This window comes from Pteropus alecto, unplaced genomic scaffold (genome assembly GCF_000325575.1).
Source record: "Pteropus alecto unplaced genomic scaffold, ASM32557v1 scaffold78, whole genome shotgun sequence".
Lineage (NCBI taxonomy): Eukaryota > Metazoa > Chordata > Mammalia > Chiroptera > Pteropodidae > Pteropus > Pteropus alecto.
The window spans coordinates 15879992-15901628 of record NW_006443124.1 but is presented as its reverse complement, the minus strand read 5'-3'; the positions used below and the strand labels follow the sequence as shown (position 1 = coordinate 15901628).

The following is a 21637-nucleotide window of genomic DNA, read 5'->3' as shown; positions in this document are numbered from 1 at the left end:
GAGGGATGGATGGATGGAGGGAGGTAGGAATGGAGGGATGGATGGATGGAGGGATGGATGGATGGATGGATGGATGAGTGAACAGATGGACTGATGGATAGGTAGATAAATGGTTGGATGGATGGATGGATGGACGGACAACAGGTGGATGGACAGATGGATGGATGGATGGATGGACGATGGACAGATGACAGACAGATGGATGGGTGGACAATCAACCCATCTAAATATAAAATAACAAGATGGCACTCACACACCTGTTTTTGTGATTCTATAATGCTGAGGACCCTGGAGGGCTCTAACAGAGGGATATGTAAGCTGAAGCCACCCTCTTGGCTGATTCCTGGGACGCCCCTGCCATGAAGGTGATGAAGCTTAAGCTCTGGGCCTCTGAAGCCTCTTCTTTACTGGATTCAAATCAATGTTCATTTTTGTTCATAATTTTGCATGCTTTTACTAAAGAGAATCCCTGAAATTATATAGGCTGCAAGCCCCATGAAAGCTGGATCTGCCCTTGTTATATTTAATTTGAATTTGTTGTCAACCTCTAAAAATCTGGAAATTTCAAATAAAAATCCAACTCTTTGGTTTCTCTTTAAAAAAATCAGAAGCTCTGGCCAAAGAGATGGTGGTGTACGTTCTCTGTGGCCAAGCCACAGTTGTCCCTTAGAGCAAGTACCTTCCAGTTTTCTAGAGGCCCTACAGCCCCTTGGGCCTCAAGCTAAGTGATTTTGTTTTAGTTACTTGCTATTGGAAATGTCAATGCATTTGCCTCACCTTGTGGCAACAGCTTCTCCTGGATAGTGGATGCTCTTGAAAACCAATGCAAATGCACCTTCCTGAAAACACAGGGCGAAGAGTGAGAAATGACTGGCTTTGGCTAAGCAAGGCCACTGCAGCCCAGCCTGCCACCCCGGATGGGTCTCCCTGGGCCTCTCTTCACTGTGAGCGCTCCTGGGTCATGCTGGTAATGCTTGCTCCAGGCACTGAAAGCAGGACAGCTGGTGCAGGGTGACGTCAGGAGGGGAAAGCAAAGTAGACGGGACCGCGCTGAAGTACCAAAGACCAGACCTTGAGGATTTCACCGTGAGCATCTACAGCTGCCTAAGTCCATGAGGAACGATTTCCAACTCTGCGATGAACCGGGTAGACTGGTACATTAGAATGGGAGCCAGGTGAGGACCAAGGGACAGGGCCTCTGAGGACAGTAGCTACTCAGGGGGCAACTGTGGGGATCAAAGGGGCTAATCCACGACCTGCGCTTAGCTCAACACATATGAAAGCCTGAGTTCAAATCTTGGCTCTGCTCTTTAATTGGGCAACACTATAGCCTTCTCTGTGCCTTGTTTTCCTCATGGTGAATGGAAATGAGAACAGTAGTCCTACTTTGTACGGCTTCTGTGAGCCGATGCATTTTAAATGCTTAGAACAGTGCCTGCCATATAGGGAGGCCAGTAAATAGAAGCATGAGTTATTATTGTAATTATTATTATTTCTATGGCAATGATTCAGTTTTCTCTGTGCCTCAGCTTTTGGTTTGTGCAAACCAGAGCTGGAATCCAAATGCTCCCTCTGTTTAAATCCTTGGTGCATAACACTCTCTCCTCTGCTCTGACTATCCTGTATTGATTTCCCACGATGCTAGTAGACTCAGGTTACGTATGACCAGTTATTAATCAAGATTTCCATGTGAAATCCCCCCAGGTTTGGAATCCTGGGCAGACATAAGGCCCCACAGCCAGTGCCGCTATGGCCAGTTTGCCAACTCAGTCACACAGCCAGAGGGACCCAGAGTCAGCATCCCCAGGCCTCTAAGGGCCTTTCACACTGCCCTAAACAGGTGCCTTCAGGCAGACACCGAGCAGCCTATTTACTTTGGTGGGTTTTTTGACAATGAAGTAGAACTGAATAGAATATGCTTCTCATTCTCAGCCAGAAAGAGGTGTGTTGCTTCAGGTAAGAGAAGTTGCTGAAGTTTAAAAGTGCCATCACTGGGGAGGTAGTTCCGAAGTTTTAAATTACAAATGGAAGAGAAGAAGTCCTGTGCTACAAAGCCAAGTTGGCTAACGTGCATTAGGCTGTACATTACTTATGGGCCAGACTCTTATTAGAAATATATCCTCTAAATTATGATCCCCTAGGTGGGAGTCACAGAGCAAAGGGTTCAACAGCAGACTTTTTAAAGACAACTCTGAAAACACTAGAGAGAGCCTCTGACGGCTTGTGTTCTGGAGTCTAGGCCTTAAACACTATCTCCAGGCTGCCTCTGTCTTGGACAAGCAGTTTGGATAATTGTCCAAGGTGGGGCCTCTCTTGGATAATCCCCCCAGCGAGTGCCCCTTTGTGGGGATTTTGTTCCGTGGGTCCAGCCCTCTGGGACACCATGAATCTCTCTCCTAGATCATTCCCTTCAGCTCACAGACCTGATCTGATGTCTCCTATCTCCAAATCTCACTGTTCCCTCGGGAACGGCAACCCTCTTGCCCCATTTGGCCATATCTTCGCGCCCTTCCTCTCCCTTCAAACTTCTCCATGATCTATACTTGTTCCCTTTACTTCCTCTGCCTTCCTTCCATCCACTCGGGAAGGATATGGGGCCGTTTCATCCATAGGATGAATAACTGCTTCACTGAAATAGGATAAAATGTTACAATCTGAAGTCTCCAACATCAGGCAAACACAGCTTGGGTATGAAACTAACAGCACACACAACTCAATTGAAAAGATGACAATGTGAACTGCCACAACCAAGGTCCTGTGTGCAACCTGCAGTCGTAAGAAGCCACAGATTAGAAGGCCAATCACAAATTCAGAGGTGTTAAAATGAGGCAAGGCACGTCTATTTTCACTTTACCACCAAAATCTCAGAACTTCTCCCAGTTTTACAAGGATGTAACATCTTATGGCCAGATGTTGTAGATGAGCCAACTTGAATCCTCAGGTACTTTACACAAATTTCCTAATAAATGCTTATGAAAAAGGAAGGGATGACTTAAACAGGTGGGATTTGTCACTCACCAATTGCTGAATGACCCTCTCGACCAGTGTGGAAAATGTGATATCCTCGATCTCTCTGTTGTCAAACACGTATTTGATCAGCTTGGCAATGGTCTCTGTGTCTGTTTCTGACTCAAACTCATAGCCTTTGCTTTCCTGGAATGTTTGGTTGGACACAGAGTGTCAGATAAGGGTCCTTGCGTAATGCCGGCCTGCCCTGCTCCCTCTCCTCCCTTATGACTTGCCCTTGGAGTGACTTAAGGCGAGAACAAGGAAAACGGGAAAGAGATGAGAAATGTTTTCCAGAATCACACAGCACAACGCGGCTGAGTCATTCCAGTTTTCCCCGAGATCATCCCACCTCAGAAGCTCGTCCTTGCCGTGAATCTGGACATTGCAAAATAACGGCAGTTAAAGTGATCAAATAGGTTGAGTCAAATCCACCCACATCCCAGCCAACACCACAACCTTTTCATCCTTTCAATCCTCGCCATCTGCATTCCCACCCCACATTCCATTTGGTGTACGAATTGATAATTTAGTGCAGGCACTTTAATAAAAGAAAGCTGATGTTCTTTTGACTCTGCGAATCTGTAGCTGCCCTTGTGAACATGAATGCCCTACTAGCTCCTCCAGCAAGACCCTGGGGAGACGGGTGAGCTGGGGCTGAGGTTCATGTCCAATGTGGGGATGTGGCCAAGAGTGGTTCTCACTCTGTTTCCAGAGGGAAATGAGCTGGTTATAAAGTTTCTAGGGAAGATCAATAATACTTGACTTAGTTGTTAGTCAGGAGAAGTAGCTTACCAGAAATTTCCTCAGGTCTTTGTAATTTGTGATGATTCCATTGTGGATGACAACGAATTCTGGAAGAAAAGTTTAGTCAAAAGAAAAATGCTATGAAGAAGTGATGTTCAAATCAGATTTGAAGGGAAATGATTCAATAGCTGGATATTCTGCAAAGTCTGCTCCTATAGGGATGTATGTTAAGCAGACTTCATTTGCAGTGATGAAAACTGATGTCTGCCATGAATACACTTTTTAATTAAAATTTCTCTTTCAATAAAAAGCGTCCACCAACCTGACCATGCACATAGCTCTGACTTGTGGTCTACAGTGTCACCAAATGAGCTCTGCAATTTTTGTCAAACGAGGACAATTAACCCTTCGTTATCCAGAAACTATTTCGGGCATCCCGAACTGGTTCAAAATGGTCACAAACTAGCAGTCCACACATGCGCGTCTCTTTGACCACATTGTATTGTAAAAAGATTTGAGCTGAAAAAAATTTTGAGTTTTCACTCAGAAATCTTGCTTTACTTAGCGTCTGTCCTCCCTGGGCTCCCCCACAGTCCTGCGTGGCCCCAAGCACTTCTGTTTGCCCTGCCTGCCTGTCACCATTCCTCCACTTCCCCTTCCCTCGTGCTGCTTTCCATGCAGGTGGGACAGTGGAAGGGTGAGGCAGTCGCCTCAGTCGTCACTGCACATTCTCAATAAATAGCTGAGGGAAAGGTCTAAGGCCAGCCCAAGAGCATTTCTGGCACGTAACCCCTTTTCCCACCTCAGCCTAAATAATGGAACAACTATCATTCTTAAGATTAAATAATTCTACCATAATATGTCTAGATGCTGGGGGTTCTTCATGAATACTATTAGTCAGTGAACCTTTGGATCTCCAAGTCGAGTTTTTCTTCAGTACAGGACAGATTTCTCCCAGTACAGCTTTTAAAATTTCTCCTTTATTTGTCTTATTTTTTTACCATAATTTCCTCTACATACATTTTTACAACATATTGTTTACTTTTGTGAGGTCACAGAAAAAATGAGAGGGCTCGAATGAGGAAAGTTGTTTTCGGCAGGTGTGCTAGCCCAGCTCACCTCTGCCAAAGCTTTATATGTATTTACTGTTCCATTTGTTCTGATGTATCTTGGGGACACTGATATCTGCCTGTTGGACTTCTATTATCTGTCTCCGTAATCGTTCTCTTCTCCAATGGTTTTCATATTTACTGTGACAGTATTTCTTAAATTATTTTCTTAACCCTGTCATATTTTCTTTTTTCTCAGTCTATTATCTTCTCACCATTAATTTGTTTCTTAGAATCCATGTTTTGTGAAAACGCCTTTGTGGAATTGTCTTATATCACGTCATTCCTGGGTGTATATTCCTTCAAAATATGCTTGCCGATGAGTTGCTAAGAAGTTCTACAAATCTTATCTTATGTCTCATGTTGTTTCATTGTCAATTGCTCATCCTGAGTCAGGGCAGGCATTTCCAAGTTTGGGTGTGGGGGGGATCTCCTCAGAGCCTCCCGCTTTGAGGACACAGAAGTGTTCGCCTCATCACCTGGGAGGCAGAGGGCTGTGGCTGGGGTGGCAACCTCTCAGGGTACATGGTATTGGTACAGTGTTTCCTTAGCCAGCACTACTGCTCTAGGGACCAGCCTCTATGTCTGGCTGGATGCATGTTCTAGGTCCCCAGCACCACAGGGTCTGCTGTGCCCCTCCTGGGTGCAGGGTGCCCCAGTAATGGGTTACCCTATACGGTCCAGATCCAGAGAACAGTCTCCAGCAAAAACCTCACTGAGACTCTGAAAACACAAACGCATAGGTAGCCTGGCCCCTGTACAACCTCCAGCTGCTCTGCTGAGAGGGATGCATGGGGCTCTCTTTCTGGTCTCCAGAGGAGTGCTTCCCTTCCAAGTCGGCAGGATGAGCTGCCTTGGGGGAACCGCAGTATCTACAAGGGATGAGGACACTGAGCAGGGAAGGGCCACTGTCTCCTGAGGCCCGACTTCCAGGAGGATTAACTTCAGTTGAGTGTCTGATAATAAGCACCCCACACTCATCTGTGTATCTGATTCTTACTGTAATACGGAGCTTGGCAAGAACCTGCACTATGCCGGGGGATGTCTCTGAGTAGGGGTCCCAGCTGACTCCAGGGATCATTCTTTCTGCTGGACACGCTCTCCCATCTCGTCCAGCTGTGAGTCTTTGAGGCTCCTGACCTGACCAGGCCCATCCCAGAGTAGGGACCCAATAAGGGGTCCAGAATATGTCTCAGGCCTTTGCCTATCCTGGAGCCCTGGGAGAAGTCAAGGATTATGACCTCTCTCCATCTCACATCTTACTGGGTCCCATTGTAGGAGGCCCCGACGGCCCTGGGGCTGACCACAGAGCACCCGAGAGCTGCCACTGGGAGCCTGAGGCCTACCAGTCCTCCCCGATGAGAGGGGGTGTGACAACACTTGAGAGAACCACAGCATGGGAAATTGTTCTGAGGGGCCAGGTAGGTGATGTGGACCCACGAGCTGGGGTTGGCACAAGGAGGGAGTTGAGAGAACTGGGCTCACCAAAGAGGGCTTGGTACTCCTGCAACTGCCGTGAGCAGTGGCCGTGTCCCTGCTCTGAGACCTTGGCCCGCTGTCTGTCAGTAGAACTAGGAGGTATCATACCTTTCGGTTTGTCAAGGGATGCCAGAAGTCTGGACTTTTACTCACGATCATTCTCATTTTTTACAAATGCAAAGCGAGCCAAGTCAAAGGCTCTGCTGCAGGGAGGAAAACTTGGGCTGCCAGCTGTTGGTCTTGCTTCTCCAATCTCAAGCCCTCAGCTGCTGAGGCCTCATTGCAGGTGCCAGTTTGCAGTAGGCACCTCGGACTTCGCTAACCAAGGTCAGCTCTGCCACCCATGCCTAGGACACTAGCTTCAGGGCCAGAGGTGGGTTTACCTTAGATGAGAATGGAATCCCATCCTTCCCTCAAGCACCTCACTATCCTGAACACTTTAGTTCCTTGTTTTAGAACAGTGCCTAGGCTCTTCGCCCTATCATGCCACCAAATCCCCTCAGGCTGGGTCCCAAAAAGCCAGCAGCATTTTCAGGAAGTGCCATCATTTTCTTGTGGACGCCTGGGGGTCAGCATCACTCAGGAGCCAGCTGAGTCTGCCTCCGGTCTGGGGTCAGTGCCACCAGTTCAGATCCTCAGGGAACACAGGGCAGCTGAGAAGCCTATTGGCAGTGGACGTGGATCAACCTAACACAGGTCAGGGCCATGTAGAACCATCGGGACAGGGAGCAAGTCCACACTACGTACCGTTGCCTTTGTCTGAGCGCTGCGGGTGGCTGTTGACAACACTGGGGACCCCATGGGTGGCCCAGCGCGTGTGGGCAATGCCAAAGTGGGTCTCAAACTCCACCTCTAAGTCCATGCTGTCTTGTTCTAGATAAAAGAAAAATCCATTTGCTGCACTTTCAAAATAAGCATTGACACAGTACTGATATGGCAGGGTGGCATCGCTACACAGAGACACATCGGGTATGTCAACAGCACATCCCACCAGGGATTGCAGAGGGCCTCACGCCCTCCTGGGGTCTCTGCCAGACTCCTGCTGCTGCTTTCTTAGTATTTATCAGTAATCTAACTCACTTAACTGAAATAAGTTTACTTCAAAAAGAAAATTATATATCACTGCTTACAAGCGGAAAAGCAGTCTCATTTGCCAGGAAAATTTCAAAACTAAATACATAAGTACTAAATATTTTTTAAAACGTTTCTTCATGTACCACCACCTAAAACACCACAGTCTGGGAAACACAGTTTTACAATATGGGCTTAACCTTCCTTGTATTTATCCATGCTCAGACAAGTTAACATTTTCAGTTTCAAATACCATTGGAATAAAAGATTTCCAACCAACCATGCTGTGTTTGTTGCTCTGACATGGTGTGTTTTGCACTTACTATAAAGTTCTTCATCGAGAGCCTTGACATTTCCCCTTTTCTTGACCAGCTGGATATGTCTTTCCTTGACTTCGTTATTATTTCCATCGATTGCCACCCCTGCAGGTAAACAGGACCTTCTGTATTGGAATTTAAGGTTTGACTCACACGCTGTTACAGGGTACCACCCAGGGCAAGGGCTGCACAAACTGTCAAATTTTTATTCTTATTCCCCAGGCTTGCTGCCTAGTTGATTTGGAAAGAGGAGGCTGTAACTGTGGCAAAGCCGGATGGCCAGCAGGGAACGTGTGCCTGGACCCAGGGCCGTCACCGTGCAAGCCCTGGGGAGCTGCAGAGAGAGGCACTACCATACTGGACGCTGAGGAGCTGGGCACACTTAAGGGCATTGATCTTGCCCTGAGCTTTGCATCCTGCTACTTTAGCTGGTACCCAACCAGCATCAGTGTTCCCCCATATTTCACCTGACTCGCTTTCTGCTAAGCATGGAGAGGGATGTAAACTGATCTGGCTCTCTCTGCCTCCTAAGATAGCTTGATTAAAAATGGGAAACAGACTAAATATCCACTAGGATAGAGGAGTGAATTCTGAGACAGCCACCCAGTGGAGGATGTGCAGCCACTTAAGAAAATCTTTAGGAGTGTAGAATAATGGAAAAGGCTAAGATAGTGAAAAAAAAAAAAGAACATAAAAGTATGAAATTGTAAAATTCCATAAAAACAAAAAATATCCCTGCAGGATACCTCCACCCGTCTACCCCTCATCCCAGACAATCCCAACAGTGACCAGAAGAGAGACAGAGATACAGATGGAGCCACTTTGGATGCAGCTTTCTTTTACCCTTGTTTCTTCTTTCAACTTTAAATTCTAGAGTTTTCAAATGTAACGAACAAGCATTACATTTCTATGGGGGAAGCCTGCAGGGCTTACCTGCCGAGTCATAGCCTCTGTATTCTAGCCGCTGCAGGCCCTTGATGAGGGTTTCAAAAATCTCCTTCCTGGTCCGGGGTACTCTGTAGTTCATGTAGGCGAAGATTCCTGTTAACAGAGGGTGACACAGTGCTTTATAAAACACTGGGTTTGTGGTCCGAAGAACACAATCTGGACACATGGGCATGGTGGCACCACAGGAGGGGGCCCAGGCTCTATGTAGAGGAAGAGCCATACTCCTTTCCTGCTTCTGGAAGGGCAGACCTTCCCTTTGAAAAAAGACTCATGCAGCATGTGAAGAACACCTGCACACTCCTTGGCGTTGCAATTACACATGCTTGTAGGACACGAGGCTTTTGCTGCAGCAACGTTGATGACAGTAAAGATCAGCAAAACGACCCAGCCACCCACGGACACCTAGAAGTCCCCGCCTATGTGGGATCCTTGACTGGCACAGAACATGCCTGGGGAGAGTCACATGGCGGTCATGGCAGCCTCCTGCAGCAGGTGGGAACGGGCTCTGTGGCCATTGCTCACTTCACACTATGCCCTGCTACTTGGATCAATAAACGCTGCTTTACGACAGCAAGAGCAAAACCATCTCTTGGCCTCTAGAGAACACTTATCTTCAGGGGAGGCACACGAGCCAAGAAGATTTTGTTTGGCTTCATTTTCTGGATCTATATTACTAAATAACATTTTCCTCAATAGGAAGTAACAGTTGTCATGCCAGTTCTTTCCAAACTCCTCCACTCCCCTGCTTGAGACCACGGGCCCTTGGTCTGTATCTGTCTTGCCTTGCGAGTCCCCCATCCGCTCATCCCTCTGTTCTTTCATCCTCCCTTGCCTCCTCAGAGCTCCGCTCCCACCTCCCAGGGCAGGCTTGTCCAGGCCCCTGCTCTTCCATCCCCAGGGCCGCCCCAGTGCTCTTCCATCCTGTGACGTCTCTATACCCTGGCAGGCTGGTGCTCCTATCTCTAGATGTCTCACTGTATATTAGCACACAGTCCTTGTTCAATTTGTGGAACACAGTGACCCTGAATCTATATTAATCAGAGAAGTCATAGTATGGATCATGGAAAAGTTACTAGGCTTCAGGCATATTCACAGTAACTCATCTTTCTGAGGGTGAACGGTGTGCCAGGCCTTGGACTAAGCACATCCACACATGGTTCAATCAAAGCTCACACCAGGCTTAGGGTTAAAAGAAGGTTTATTTCCCAGATTTTATTTTTTTTATTTAATTTTTTGTTTTCTCAACATTTTCCTGGGATAACAGAAAAATCTAACTAGGATTAAAAATTTGCCAGATATCTGCACTCCCATGTTCATTGCAGCATTATTCACAGTAGCCGAGACATGGAAGCAATCTCCGTGTCCACTGATGGATGAATGAATAAAGAAAATGTGGTCCATATACACAATGGAATGGTATTCAGCCATAAAAAGAAGGAAATGCTGCAATTTGTGACAATTTGTGCAATGTATAGACCTTGAGAGTATTCTGCTAAGTGAAACAAGTCAAACAGAGAAAGACAGACACTGTATGACCTCACTTAAATGTGGACTGTAAAAAAATAACCAAACTCATAAATAACAGAGATCAGACTGGTGATTGCCAGAGGCTGTACACTTTAAACTTATACAAAGTTATGTCAATTATATCTCAATAAAACTGGAAAATATTTTGCCAGAGATGAACCCCAGAGAGGATAACTTGCCTGATATCTGGGGAAGTGAGCACAATTATATGCAAAATCTGTAATATCTCCGGTTGCTAAGTAGATTTCAGTCAATATGGTATACCTGAATGAATGATTAAATTTCAATTAAATGAATGCTGTAGTTTAAGCAGCAAGTTGGGTCACATGAATAATGAACTTGCTAAAACTCACGTAGGTACAGTCAAAAATAGGTGACAATTCAAGAGTGCTAAAATATTTTGCATTCTTATGTACTGTAATTATTGTACACAGGATCTATTTTCACTCACATCTTAGGGTACAGAATTTATATTTAAAAACATGCACAGTGTGTTTTACCAGCAGTAACAGACATTTTCTGTTAAAAATGGCCAAGGGTAATTTTGACAGCTTGCTATTTTTGCCTTCCTGGCTGATGAGTTCAGGTGAGGTGCCGCGTGTAAGGACTGGGTGTGTGGTTCAGGCGTTACCCCACCGAAGGCGCCCACCATGCACCTCAGGACGTCACCTTACCCTACACTTCAAATCTGAACATCCTGGGCATGGGATGGAGTGTCACCTTACGCGTAAAAAAAATAGTAATTATCTTTTAATGTAAACATTTAAAAATGTTAACAGCTTTATTGGGATAAGGTCATGTACCATACCAGCCTTCCGTTTACAGGACACACTGCAATGGTTTTAGTATATTCAGAGTTGTACAACCATCTCCACCATCTATGTTTAGGTGAAACTTTTCATAATATTGATTTTTCTGCAGAAATTCAGAAAGTGCCCACAGGAGGGACATGCTCAAATTGTAGTCGCTTGTAAAGACCACCTAGCTATGGGCGGCAGTTATGTGAAGGTGGGAGCAATTCAGGTCATTTTTGGAGCCTTTTAAGCTATGAAACTTTGCTGGCCTCCTGGAAATCGTCCAATGATTATACCTGCACCTCACAAAGGGGAACTGACTGGCATTGCAGATGGCACAAAGGCCCATACACCAACTCTGGAAAGGCTTTAAATCTGATTAAATTTCAATTAAATGAATGCTGTAGTTTAAGCAGCAAGTTGGGTCACATGAATAATGAACTTGCTAAAACTCACGTAGGTACAGTCGAAAATAGGTGACAATTCAAGAGTGCTAAAATATTTTGCATTCTTATGTACTGTACATTACTGTACACAGGATCTATTTTCACAAGAGGGCTCTATGGCACTGCTCTGCAGCCCTCCCTCTGGGCAACACTTCACTCTGAACTCATTCATGTCAGGCACGTATGTTCTTCGAGGGGGCTCTGGATCTTGGATCCACCACAGCCTCCTTGGTGGGGGTGAGGGCTGCCCCCAGAGACAACTCCCTCACTCCCCGTGGGTGGGACCATTTAAAGTGTCCTTGTCCTCATCCGCAGAATCACCAGCTGTAACCACACCCAGCCTGGAGGCTCAGTGGCCACCAGAGCACAGTTTGGGAGATTACTGTGGTGAGGGGGGCTGCCAGGGACTGGTTTTCAAGGTCTTTACACAAGAAGGCATAAACCTAATTTGCAACACAAACTCTCTTGCAGGCCAACATTTCTGCAGTAAATCCTTTCATTAGCTAAGGACTATCTCTCTCCCCTCACTGCCAATCCTCTTGGCTGGACTATCCCTGCACTCTACTGTGATGAAGTGACTAAAACAGCCCTTACACCGCACTCTTGCTGTTTTTAAAAAATAATGAACCAGAATAAAGTTGCTTTCTCGGGATTTTCTTGTGCTATTCGCATCAGAATTCTCTGCTGAAACCTCTTCCCTCCATATACTAAGAACTACGATGAGAATCCATTTTTTACCTATGAGATCAGTGAAGATCGATTTGACAGTAAGTGAGAGTTTAAATTTGTGCACCCTCTTTGGAAGGCAATTTGGCAGTCTCTCAAAATGAAGAGGTACACATCTGTTGACCAGAGCTGTTGGACTGACTTCTCCGACTGTCTCTGACATATCTCTGTAGAGATGCATGTGTGCTGCTTCTGCTACTCAGAGCTGTTTTTGGTGGCTGAAGACTAGGGCAGTCCGATGCTTGGCAGGGACCAGGTAAGTGACAACACAGTCACACACAGGGTCATTGTGGAGCCACAGGCAGGCAGCCCTCCATAAGATTGAGGTGAAACTGTCAGCTCTCTTGGAAGACAAGCTACCTGTCTAAGATGTGTCAAGGAGAAACTGCAGACTGCAGAATGAGTGAATTATTTAGGGCATACCGAATTTCTGGAAGGGTACCCAAGATGCAGGGCCAGTGGTTGCCTCCAAGGAGGGTGCTGGATGGAGGGCAGAAACCTCCTCTCCACTGTGTGTGGTCTTTATACAGTCAGGATATTTGAGCTCGTGCCTGTATATATTGGTTTAGCAAGTGCTACTATATGAATTAGAGAGTGAGGGGCACAGGCTTGTCATCCAGTCCAAACTGACTTCATTGACTTCACCATGGCTGCCCAACCCCGCTCACCTGGAGGAAGGACAGCCATACAAAGGGAAAAAGCACAGTCTGAGAACATCTTCCAGTGCCTAAAAGGACGGGTTCAGGGTTGTCCCACCGGAGGACCTCCTCCCTCGGGTTCACCCATCTATGACAGCAAGAAGCACAGAGGGTGGCAGCTGATGCCTGTAACCTGTGCCAAATACTGCTTTCCAATGCTAGCTCACCTCTGCTTTCTGTGTGGCCTGGAGCAAGTCACTGAAACCCCGTGGAGCCGGGCCAAGGCAGCACCTCCCTCCCGGGGCTGTTGTGAGAACTCTCAGAGCCTTTGCAAAGCCCAAAGCGGACCAGGAACTTCCCCTCCTGGGAGTGTGAGGCACAAACACTGGTTTGTGGGGGCACATGGTAAACCCTGGAGAAATGTTCATGCACTAAAATCCAGGGGAAAACAGAACTATTTACCATTTTTAATTCTGGGCTTTCTACTTGGGAAAATGATGGTTAAACCAAATGGGTGATTTGGCTGCAGCTTAATCAAGATTTAACTCATCCACAAAACATTTCTCTTGCCCATGAGGGCCTCATCACTGTGCTGAGTGTTTCAAGGTGCTGGGATGGCCCATTAGTGGGCCTTGTAGGGTGGGTCCAGAGAGGACACCATGCCCAGGGATCTTTCAACCCCTTAGGAGATTTGCAAGCAATGGGGCTGGGGGCTGAGAAGTGGGACAGGGCAGAGCTCCTGAGCTGGATCTGTGCAAAGGTGGCTCCAACTCATTCCGCAGTGTCAGCTGACAGGTCACCCACTCACTCAGTGTAATGCAGGCCTTCCCCACTCTCTCTTTTTAAAAAGCCACAGGACTCTCTTTATTTCCTACCTAGCACTTGCTTCCTTGTCTTTTGTCTGACTCTCCAGTGGATTGTAACCTTCATGAGGATGGAACCACATCTGTCTGTTTATCTATCTTATTCATCACTGTCCTCCAGCCCCTAGCCCAGAGCCCAGCACGTTTTAGGTGCTCAGTAACTATGCGATGGAGGAATGAATGCATGAATAAATAAATGGATAAGGGGTGATCAGAGAAGGTGGCCTGAGATAGACACATCCAGCCACGCACAGTGGGTCTGCTCTCTGGGACCTCAGAGTGAGCATGAGACAGAAAGGCCGAGGAGGTGGGTAGGGCTGAACCTGGGTCCGTGAGAGCCACCCCTTTCACAAAGGCAGTGTGGCACTGCCAGTGTCCAGGGATCACCCCAAGGTTTATGTCCTCGCACTATTCCCACCCCCACCCTCACGTACTGTGATGGTCCCAGGACTGGAGTGAAGATACCTTCAGGATTAATCCCAGAACCTCAGAACCCGAGAACTCTGCTTAGGAGTGGAAGCACAGAGTAAACCATCACCACCACCACGTATAGGGACTCCCATGTGCCAATACTTCCAGAACCTTACCTCGTCTGATCTTCACCATGCCCTGTGACAAGGCTGAGCTCCCAGTGACAGACAAGGCATACATGGCTCCAAGGCCAAAGACTTGAGTCAGGTCTGTCTGAATGCAAGGTGCCCATCACTGCTGCCCCCCACCAAATCAGCATAATACCTGTCTTAGAATCCTACCCCAAGGGTGAGGCACAGAGGGGATCTGGCCTGTGGGAAGGTGCCCACCTGGCTTCTAGGGACAGACTTCTGAACTCATTAGCATAGCTTCCTCTGGGAGCTCCTCCAGCACAGGACACTGCTGCTTCTGACTCTACCCTTCTCTTCTCATCCAGGCCCCTCCCCACAGGGCCAGCAACCACAGCAAGGCTGGCTCCCATTACATCCCTCCAAGGGCACCGCAACCTCCAAGTGATACATAATGACAATGATGGAATCGGGAGCTCGCCAAGCCAGAAGAAGGCATGCTGGACTCCTGGAATCTTCTCTACAACCCCTGCAGTGCTCAGGGTGCTGGATGGGGGAGGGGTTGTCTGGGGCCTGGAGGTCATTGAGGCAGGAGGTCAGCTTTACCTGGGGCAGGCCGGGGTCCACATCCCAAGTCTGTGGCTGTAGTTTTGGAAAAAACTTTCCATCTCTCTGAGCACTGACTCCGTAATGAAGCCTTGTCCATGCTGTGAGTGAGCGTGGACAGTCCCAGGTAGCGATCAGTTTCAGCCTGTACCACACATAGTGTAGGGCCCCACTGTAGGAGCTACGTCAGAACCTAGCCAGGTGGGGACTGGCCCCAGACCGAGGTCGTTCTTCCTGCCACCATCCAATACTTCTCAGAATTGAAGGGTCTGAACTTTTTAGTCCATGCACGGAGTCTAATTAGATACTAAGTCCCAAATTGGGTTAGTCCCTGGCCGATGGAGGATATGGCTAGTTGGATTTCTGCTTTGTAAAATTCCTGAGCGTATGTGTGTCTCTGTGTGTGTGTGTGCATATGAGTGTGAAATGCGTATATGTGAGTGCGTGTGCGTATGTGTGGCAGGCTGCGAGAGGTGGTGCAGTCTACTCTTCTGAGTGAGACCCCCAGGAAGGGGGAGCCACTGGGCCAAGGGCAAGGACTAAGGAGGAGGCTGTGGGCATCCTGGATGTCCAGTCCTCACTCGTGTTGACTGTGGAATGCCACTTTCTTCACGAAGTGGGAACAACAATGCCTGCTGCCTCCTTCCAAAGTGAGAGCAAAGCTGAAGGTGCCCAGGAAGCAGGAAACTGAGGTTGCAGAGCGGGGGTTTCACAGACAGGCAGAGGGAATACAGGCCTGGCTGAGGGTCAGGACGAGGTTGGCCCCTCTGGGGATAGCCTTATGCTGCCTCGAGCCCCACTGGGATTCCAGGCATTAAAGTTACCACCCCACCAGAATCCCTGAGATAAGAGGAGACTGCTTCCATCAGTAAATGTGGGCCAGGCATTTCTATTTTTAATAGAAAAGTTCCTGGTGTCCTTGCCAGGTTAGGTAGGATCTTACCAAGAGCAAAGGGGAAGCAACATATACTCTAAATGGCACTAAAAAAACTTTTAAGAAAAAAACAGGAGTCTTGTTTAAACTATTTAAAAAGCCAAATTTTTTTTTTTTACTTCCTTTGCAAAAGAAAGATGATCAGATTAACTTGCTTAATTGTTTCTTCACTAAATCTTCAGAATTTTCTCCCAAGAGTGTTTGTAGCCTCAAGTTAATCTCCCTTTGTGAGGGAATTTTACTAAATATAAAAATACTCCTTCAATTTAAAAGCACTGTTTACTAATGCTATATCGCAAAATTTCCAGAGGGTTTCTCAGAAGTTGGGAAACCCCTGATGAGTAAGAGGGACCACGGAGGAATGGCATGATGATGGACAGGAGGGACCACAGAGGAATGGCATGATGACGGACAGGAGGTGTGGGAAAGGTAGCGTGGGAAGGGTTGTGTCCCATCCGGCTGGCTGGCCCACAAAAGCTTCACTCCAAGAGCGCCCACATGATTCCCATAATCTGGGTGCTGGTGTGAGGGAGCTGGTAGGACTGGCCCCCAGGGGCCAACTGTGCACTTCTCCAACTCCATGCTCAGGGACCTCACACTGATGACTTGAAATGAGCCATAGTGGCATTTATCCGCACATCACTGAGTCGTGGGCTCTGTTTCTCGAGGCTCTTGTGGCTTAAAGAGGTAACAAGATAAGTAATCTGATCCCAGCGTCTGTGCTCCATCAACTCCAGCCTAATCCCTCCTGAGACATCCATCCACCAATGGAACTGTTACAGGGAGGAAAGGAGTATCAAATATGACAGGACCCTGAGAGCTGGAGGAAGTCTGGGACGAAAAGGTGAGCTCTCCTTGGAGTTATGGTGTCTCCCTGGGCTGCTGTTTGCTCAGCTGAGCCCAGAGGCCAGCCTCTTGAACACCTGACACACTCCCCCAAAGACCACTGTGTAAGCAAACAGCCTGTGTGTATGTTGGGGCCCCTCTTGATTCTGGGCAACAAAACCAGAGAGATGGGTGGGAAGGATGTGCACAGATCTGAAGGGCAAGACGCAGGGAATATCGTATTAATATGATAGAGCAGCTGACTTTTAGAGAAACTGAAAACTATTTGGTCCAACTGGCTATGTGCATGACAGGGTGTTTAGCGGATGCCTACGTTCACCTTCTGACTCTGGTGGACCCAGTCATCCAGTGCCAGACCCAGGGGCCGATGCTGGTAGCCCTCTGGTCAACATCCTTGTGGCCACAGCTTGAGCATCTGGCATTGGCCACACTGGGCCATTCTTGAGGAAGGTGCCTAAAAGGAAAAGCCGACCATAGCAGGATTATTGATGGCCTCCAAAGATATTAGTTCTACTGGCTAGACTCTCTATGGAATTCTTATATGGAAAAGGGTCTTTATAAATGTGATTAAGTTTAGGATCTTAAGATGGGAGATTATCATGAATTATCTGGGTGGGCCCTAAGTGCAATCATGGACATCCTTCCAAGGAGGAGGTTCGACATGGCGGGGGAGGAGGTGATGTGACCACAGAGGCAGAGACTGGGGTGAGCAGCCACAAGCCAAAGAAAGCTGGCAGCCACCAGCAGCTGGAAGAGGCAAGGAACAGATCTTGCCTGAGGGCCTCTGGTGGAAGTGAGGCCCTTCCAACACCTTGATTTTGGTCTAGTAAACTGATTTCTGAACTTATAGTCTCCAGATCTGGGAGAGAATAAATTTATGTTGCTTTAAACCAGTGAGTTTGTTGTAATTTGTTACAGCAGCCAGAGGAAACTAGCACACTAACCAAGACAAAAAAATGGTGAATTCAAGGTCGGGGCTTCACCTTCTGGCAAAAGATAAGAATCCTCCCATTTGCAGTATCCGAGTCTTTCCTCTCTTCCCTTATCAGGGAAGAGGAAGGAAGAGTTAAGAATTCATAGATAGGAAGTGCAATCCTTTTAGTCAAATCCCCTGCATGCATGGCCCATGCTGCCACACCCTAGCATATGACGTGCCCTCAGCCTGCACATCTCTCATCCCCTTCTCTCTGCAGAGCACATACTTGAGGCCAGGCCCTTGTGGCACTGTCCCAGGTACCCCTGTCTCTGCCTAGGCAAGTCAGTGCTCCCTGCCTCCACTGCACTGGGGTCCCAAGCTCAGACTGCATGGGAGCCAACAGGTAACATCAGTGAGTGAGCTGGGCAAGGGCTGGGAGAACTGGGGAGCCTGCACCCATCATCCTGGGGGCCACTGTGCACTATTCAGAAATATGGACTCGGGGTTGCTCCTCTCTGAATTTCTTTAAGAGAAGATGAAAATCCCATCTACTTATTTGACATCTCTCTAGTTTTGTAATTCGGTAACTAACTTAAAGAATGAAGTTTAAACCTTGTGCACCAGAGAGATGTCTGGTGTGGCATGGGGCTGCCAGGCTGCAGCTTGTGTCCACAGTTGGCCCTCTGTAATGGCATTTATTGCAAGAGTTACCCCATCCCTGGTCAGTGACCCGCCTCTAGAGTGCTCCTTCAGCTCCCTGCCCCTTCCCCAGGGCGGGGTGGGGGGGTGGTCATGTGCATGTAGCCCCAAGGCCTGGGAAACAGGGTTCTCTCCGTGAGCAGCAGTTCACTAGTGGCTGAGTGAGGAAGGAAGCAGGGAAATATATAGTGACCTATCTATTGGCAGAAAGTCAGCGAAATGCCAGCAACTCTCAGATATCAACAAAACCACCCCTGAGTATTGACGTGTCAGCCAATCTCTCACTGCTGAAGCTTTGAGGATCATCGGCTTTGTGTGTGGGACCAACTGGTACTGGGTCCAGCTTTCTGTGGGAGAAGTAGCAAAGACAAGGGAGAGCCACAGCCAGTCTGAGCATGGTCATCAGCACCTGACAAGGAAAGGCTGTTGTGTACCCTCTGCTGACCCCTGCAGGGGGGTAGGGGGTGGGGTCATTCAGGAGTGGCAGATCTCAGCAGGGCCACAGTCAGCCCAGAGAAAGGATATCAAACAACTCCTGCTCTGACAGGTGTGCACAGACCTCTCTGGGCCTCAGTTTCCTCAGATGTAAATGAAGAGGGTGAGTGGCTCATTCTAGGAGCATCTTCGCAGCCTCTGCCGTACCCTCGTACCAAATGTACCATCATTTCTTTAACAGTTTTTCTGTAAAATTGACTATATTTTCGAAAACTTAAATGACTTCATTACAGAACAACCATAAAAGGGAGACCAGTATCACTTGCCATACATACACAGACCATCATCCAAAAACCAGCCCTCTGTCAAAGCCAGGCTTGGCAAGCCTCAGAGAGATGGAAAACACACATGAGCACCCAGCTGACACTTTCTCCTGGCTATTTAAAAGGAAATCATTTTCCAGGTCAGGACTTCCACGGTGGCTCCCTGACTTCCCTGAGGGCTGCAGGCTGGGGTGTGCTGATAGGCACCTTCACCTGGAACACAAGGAGTTCCAACCCACAGCTCATCCTTTCCCAGGGGGACAAAACATGTGCAGCCCTTTCAGAAAGCAGAACAAAACTTGTGATTTTGAGAGTTAGGGAACATAGAGCCCTGCCTTGCTCTCAGGCTCAGAAAGACATGGAGAAAGCTGGATGCGAGTAGGAAGCAGGAGGGAAGGCCAGGGTGTTATGGGGGCCGGAAGGGTATCAGAAGAGAAAGGAGGGAAGCTGCTGGGGCTGGAGGGCGGACCCGCCTAGTGAGAGGGCCTTGGTGCACTGGTCTGGCTCTAAGGCCACCAGTTAACCAAAGGCCTTGAATGCCAGCCACACTGAGGGGTTTGGAACCCAAAGGGCTTCTGGTCACATTGCCACCTTTGCCTCATCTTTCTCCCCTGAATTGCTCACAGGCAGCCCTACGCATTGCAAACGATGCTAGTAGTCCTAAGGTCAATTCTGAGGGTTCAGGAATTGAAAATGGTGCCTGCTCAGCCTGGCGCAGGCTCCACCCCAAAGCCTGCTCCTTGGTCAGTCATTCCTTTTTTACTTTTTTTGGGAGAGCCTGGCCTCGGAAACAAGGCCCCGTACAGACTTTGGCCCAGGGCTCACCGCTGGCACACTCCACTCCACAGCCCTCAGCGAAGTCAGACAGAAGCCTTTCATGGCTTCAAAAGTTCCACCAGGTCCTCCAGCCACAGGAGGCTGGAATGGGTAACTGAATCCTACTCAAGTAAAAAAAAAAAAAAAAAAAAAGGCACAGTGACCTTTTGTCCCAGCAGAAGTTCCCAACTCTCTCCCCAGCAGGCGGAGGCGGCCCAGCCGGGAGAGTAAGGAATTGCAGATGTGCGCGGCGGGCTGCAGTCGCCCTCCCCACAGCCGCGCTACCTCGCGGGACAGCGCCAGGTAGCCGTGGTATTCCGGACGCCCGGCTCCGGGGCTCTCCGTCCTGGACTCCCCCTCCCAGCTTCCACCCCAGCCTCGGCGGTCATTGCTGCCTCTTCCCCGCGCGTCGTCCAGAGGTCGTTCCAGCAACGAGGCAACACGGAATCAAGACTTCTAAGGACAAGGGGTTCGTGCTAGGACCCAAGCGCAAGGGGCTGCTTCCAAGGCTGCCGGGAGGGCCCAGGTGGGGTCCACTCTCCTCGATGGGTGCGGGGCTCTGAGAGCAGGTTTGGGCACTCCGCGCCCGGGATGCGCGTGGCCGCCTTTGTGGGCGACTAGGGGCAAGAGGAGAAAAGCGCCCTCACTGGACAGGGGGAGCGGACACCACTGTATTACAAGGTCCAGCAGTGGGACAGGATCAGCTCCCTCCCCTGTGTGGACTGGGCCAAGTCGCACTCACCAAGTCCGACTCTGAGGTTGGGCACTCCCTTCCCCCCTTTACCCTGGGACATCTACTAGGGACCAGGACTAATCGACGCCCCAAAGCCGCGCCGCTTCCCGGTCCCTGGCGCCTGGCTCTCAGGCCCAGGCGCCGAAGGGTTGGGACGTCGGGACCTGCGGCCGCCACTGAGGAGAGTACCGCGGACGGGGGGCAGGCGGGTGCCACACTCACCGCACATGGTGGCCGCTGCTCGCGCCCTTCGCGTCTTCGGGCTTCTACACGCAGTGGACACTCTACACTCCGTGGGCGCCTGGCGTTCCTGGGCTCCGACTCCCGCCGCTCGCCCGGGGGCCCTTATAGTTCGGAGCCCTCCGCCAGGGGCGGGGCAGGGGCGGGGCCTCCTCTGCTTGCTCCCTATTGGGCCGCGGTTGTCGTGACAACGGCAGAACTGGGCCCCCTGGAGTCAGCAAAGGGGGCAAGAGGCTGCAGACCCGGCCTCAACCGCTGAGGGGCGCGGGACGTTGGGCAGGGGCCGGATTTCTCTCTGCTTGTTTCCCCGTCTGTGAAAAGGGGTGACAATGAAACAGAGGTCCGGGTCGCGGTGAAGATTAAGACCGTCTGTGTAAGGCACAGAGCTCGTTGTCGGGCATGACACGCGAGTTCTGGTGTGCCCCGCCCCGCCCCGCCGCGAGCCAGATTCCTCTCAGGGCACCGGAGACGTGGCACACGATGGCTTTCAATCCGCTCTCCAGCGCCTGATTGACAGATAAGAAAACGGAGGCTCCCTGAACATGAGGAGGAAGTGGGTGGAGGAGGCGGTGACAGAATTCGAACCCGGGCTTTACTGCAGAACCAGAACTCGGAGCCAGGCTGAGGGGACCCAGGAAGCCGCCCCTCCCCAGCGGCGCAGGCCGCGCTAGCCTCCGCGCAGCTGTCCCCCGCGCGCGCGCCAGAGGCACCTCCGCCCCAGGGCCCAGAGCCCGAATCAGGCCCGATGTGACTCACCGAGGCCGGAGCTCCCCGCCCTGGTTCCCGGCCGTCCTCTCCCCTCCCCACTGCGCTCCGGGCCTCAGTCTCCCGTGGGAGGTCACGAGAACTGGCCCAACATTTGCGTACTTTGAAGCCATC

General features: G+C 49.3%; 1 protein-coding gene across 1 annotated transcript in view; it reads right to left on the bottom strand.

Moving 5' to 3' along the window:
- Positions 1 to 20877, bottom strand: part of GFPT2 (glutamine-fructose-6-phosphate transaminase 2) — a 41724-nt gene extending 20847 nt beyond the window's left edge. Inside the window, exons 1-7 of the mRNA XM_006923241.3 lie at positions 20741 to 20877; positions 8663 to 8770; positions 7736 to 7834; positions 7089 to 7214; positions 3802 to 3860; positions 3019 to 3153; positions 778 to 839 (exon numbers count right to left, since the gene is read on the bottom strand). Of these exons, the coding sequence (XP_006923303.1) occupies positions 778 to 839; positions 3019 to 3153; positions 3802 to 3860; positions 7089 to 7214; positions 7736 to 7834; positions 8663 to 8770; positions 20741 to 20747 (596 nt within the window). The 5' untranslated portion in view covers positions 20748 to 20877. The remainder of the gene's footprint in view (positions 1 to 777; positions 840 to 3018; positions 3154 to 3801; positions 3861 to 7088; positions 7215 to 7735; positions 7835 to 8662; positions 8771 to 20740) is intronic.
- Between the last annotated feature and the right edge of the window lie 760 nt (positions 20878 to 21637).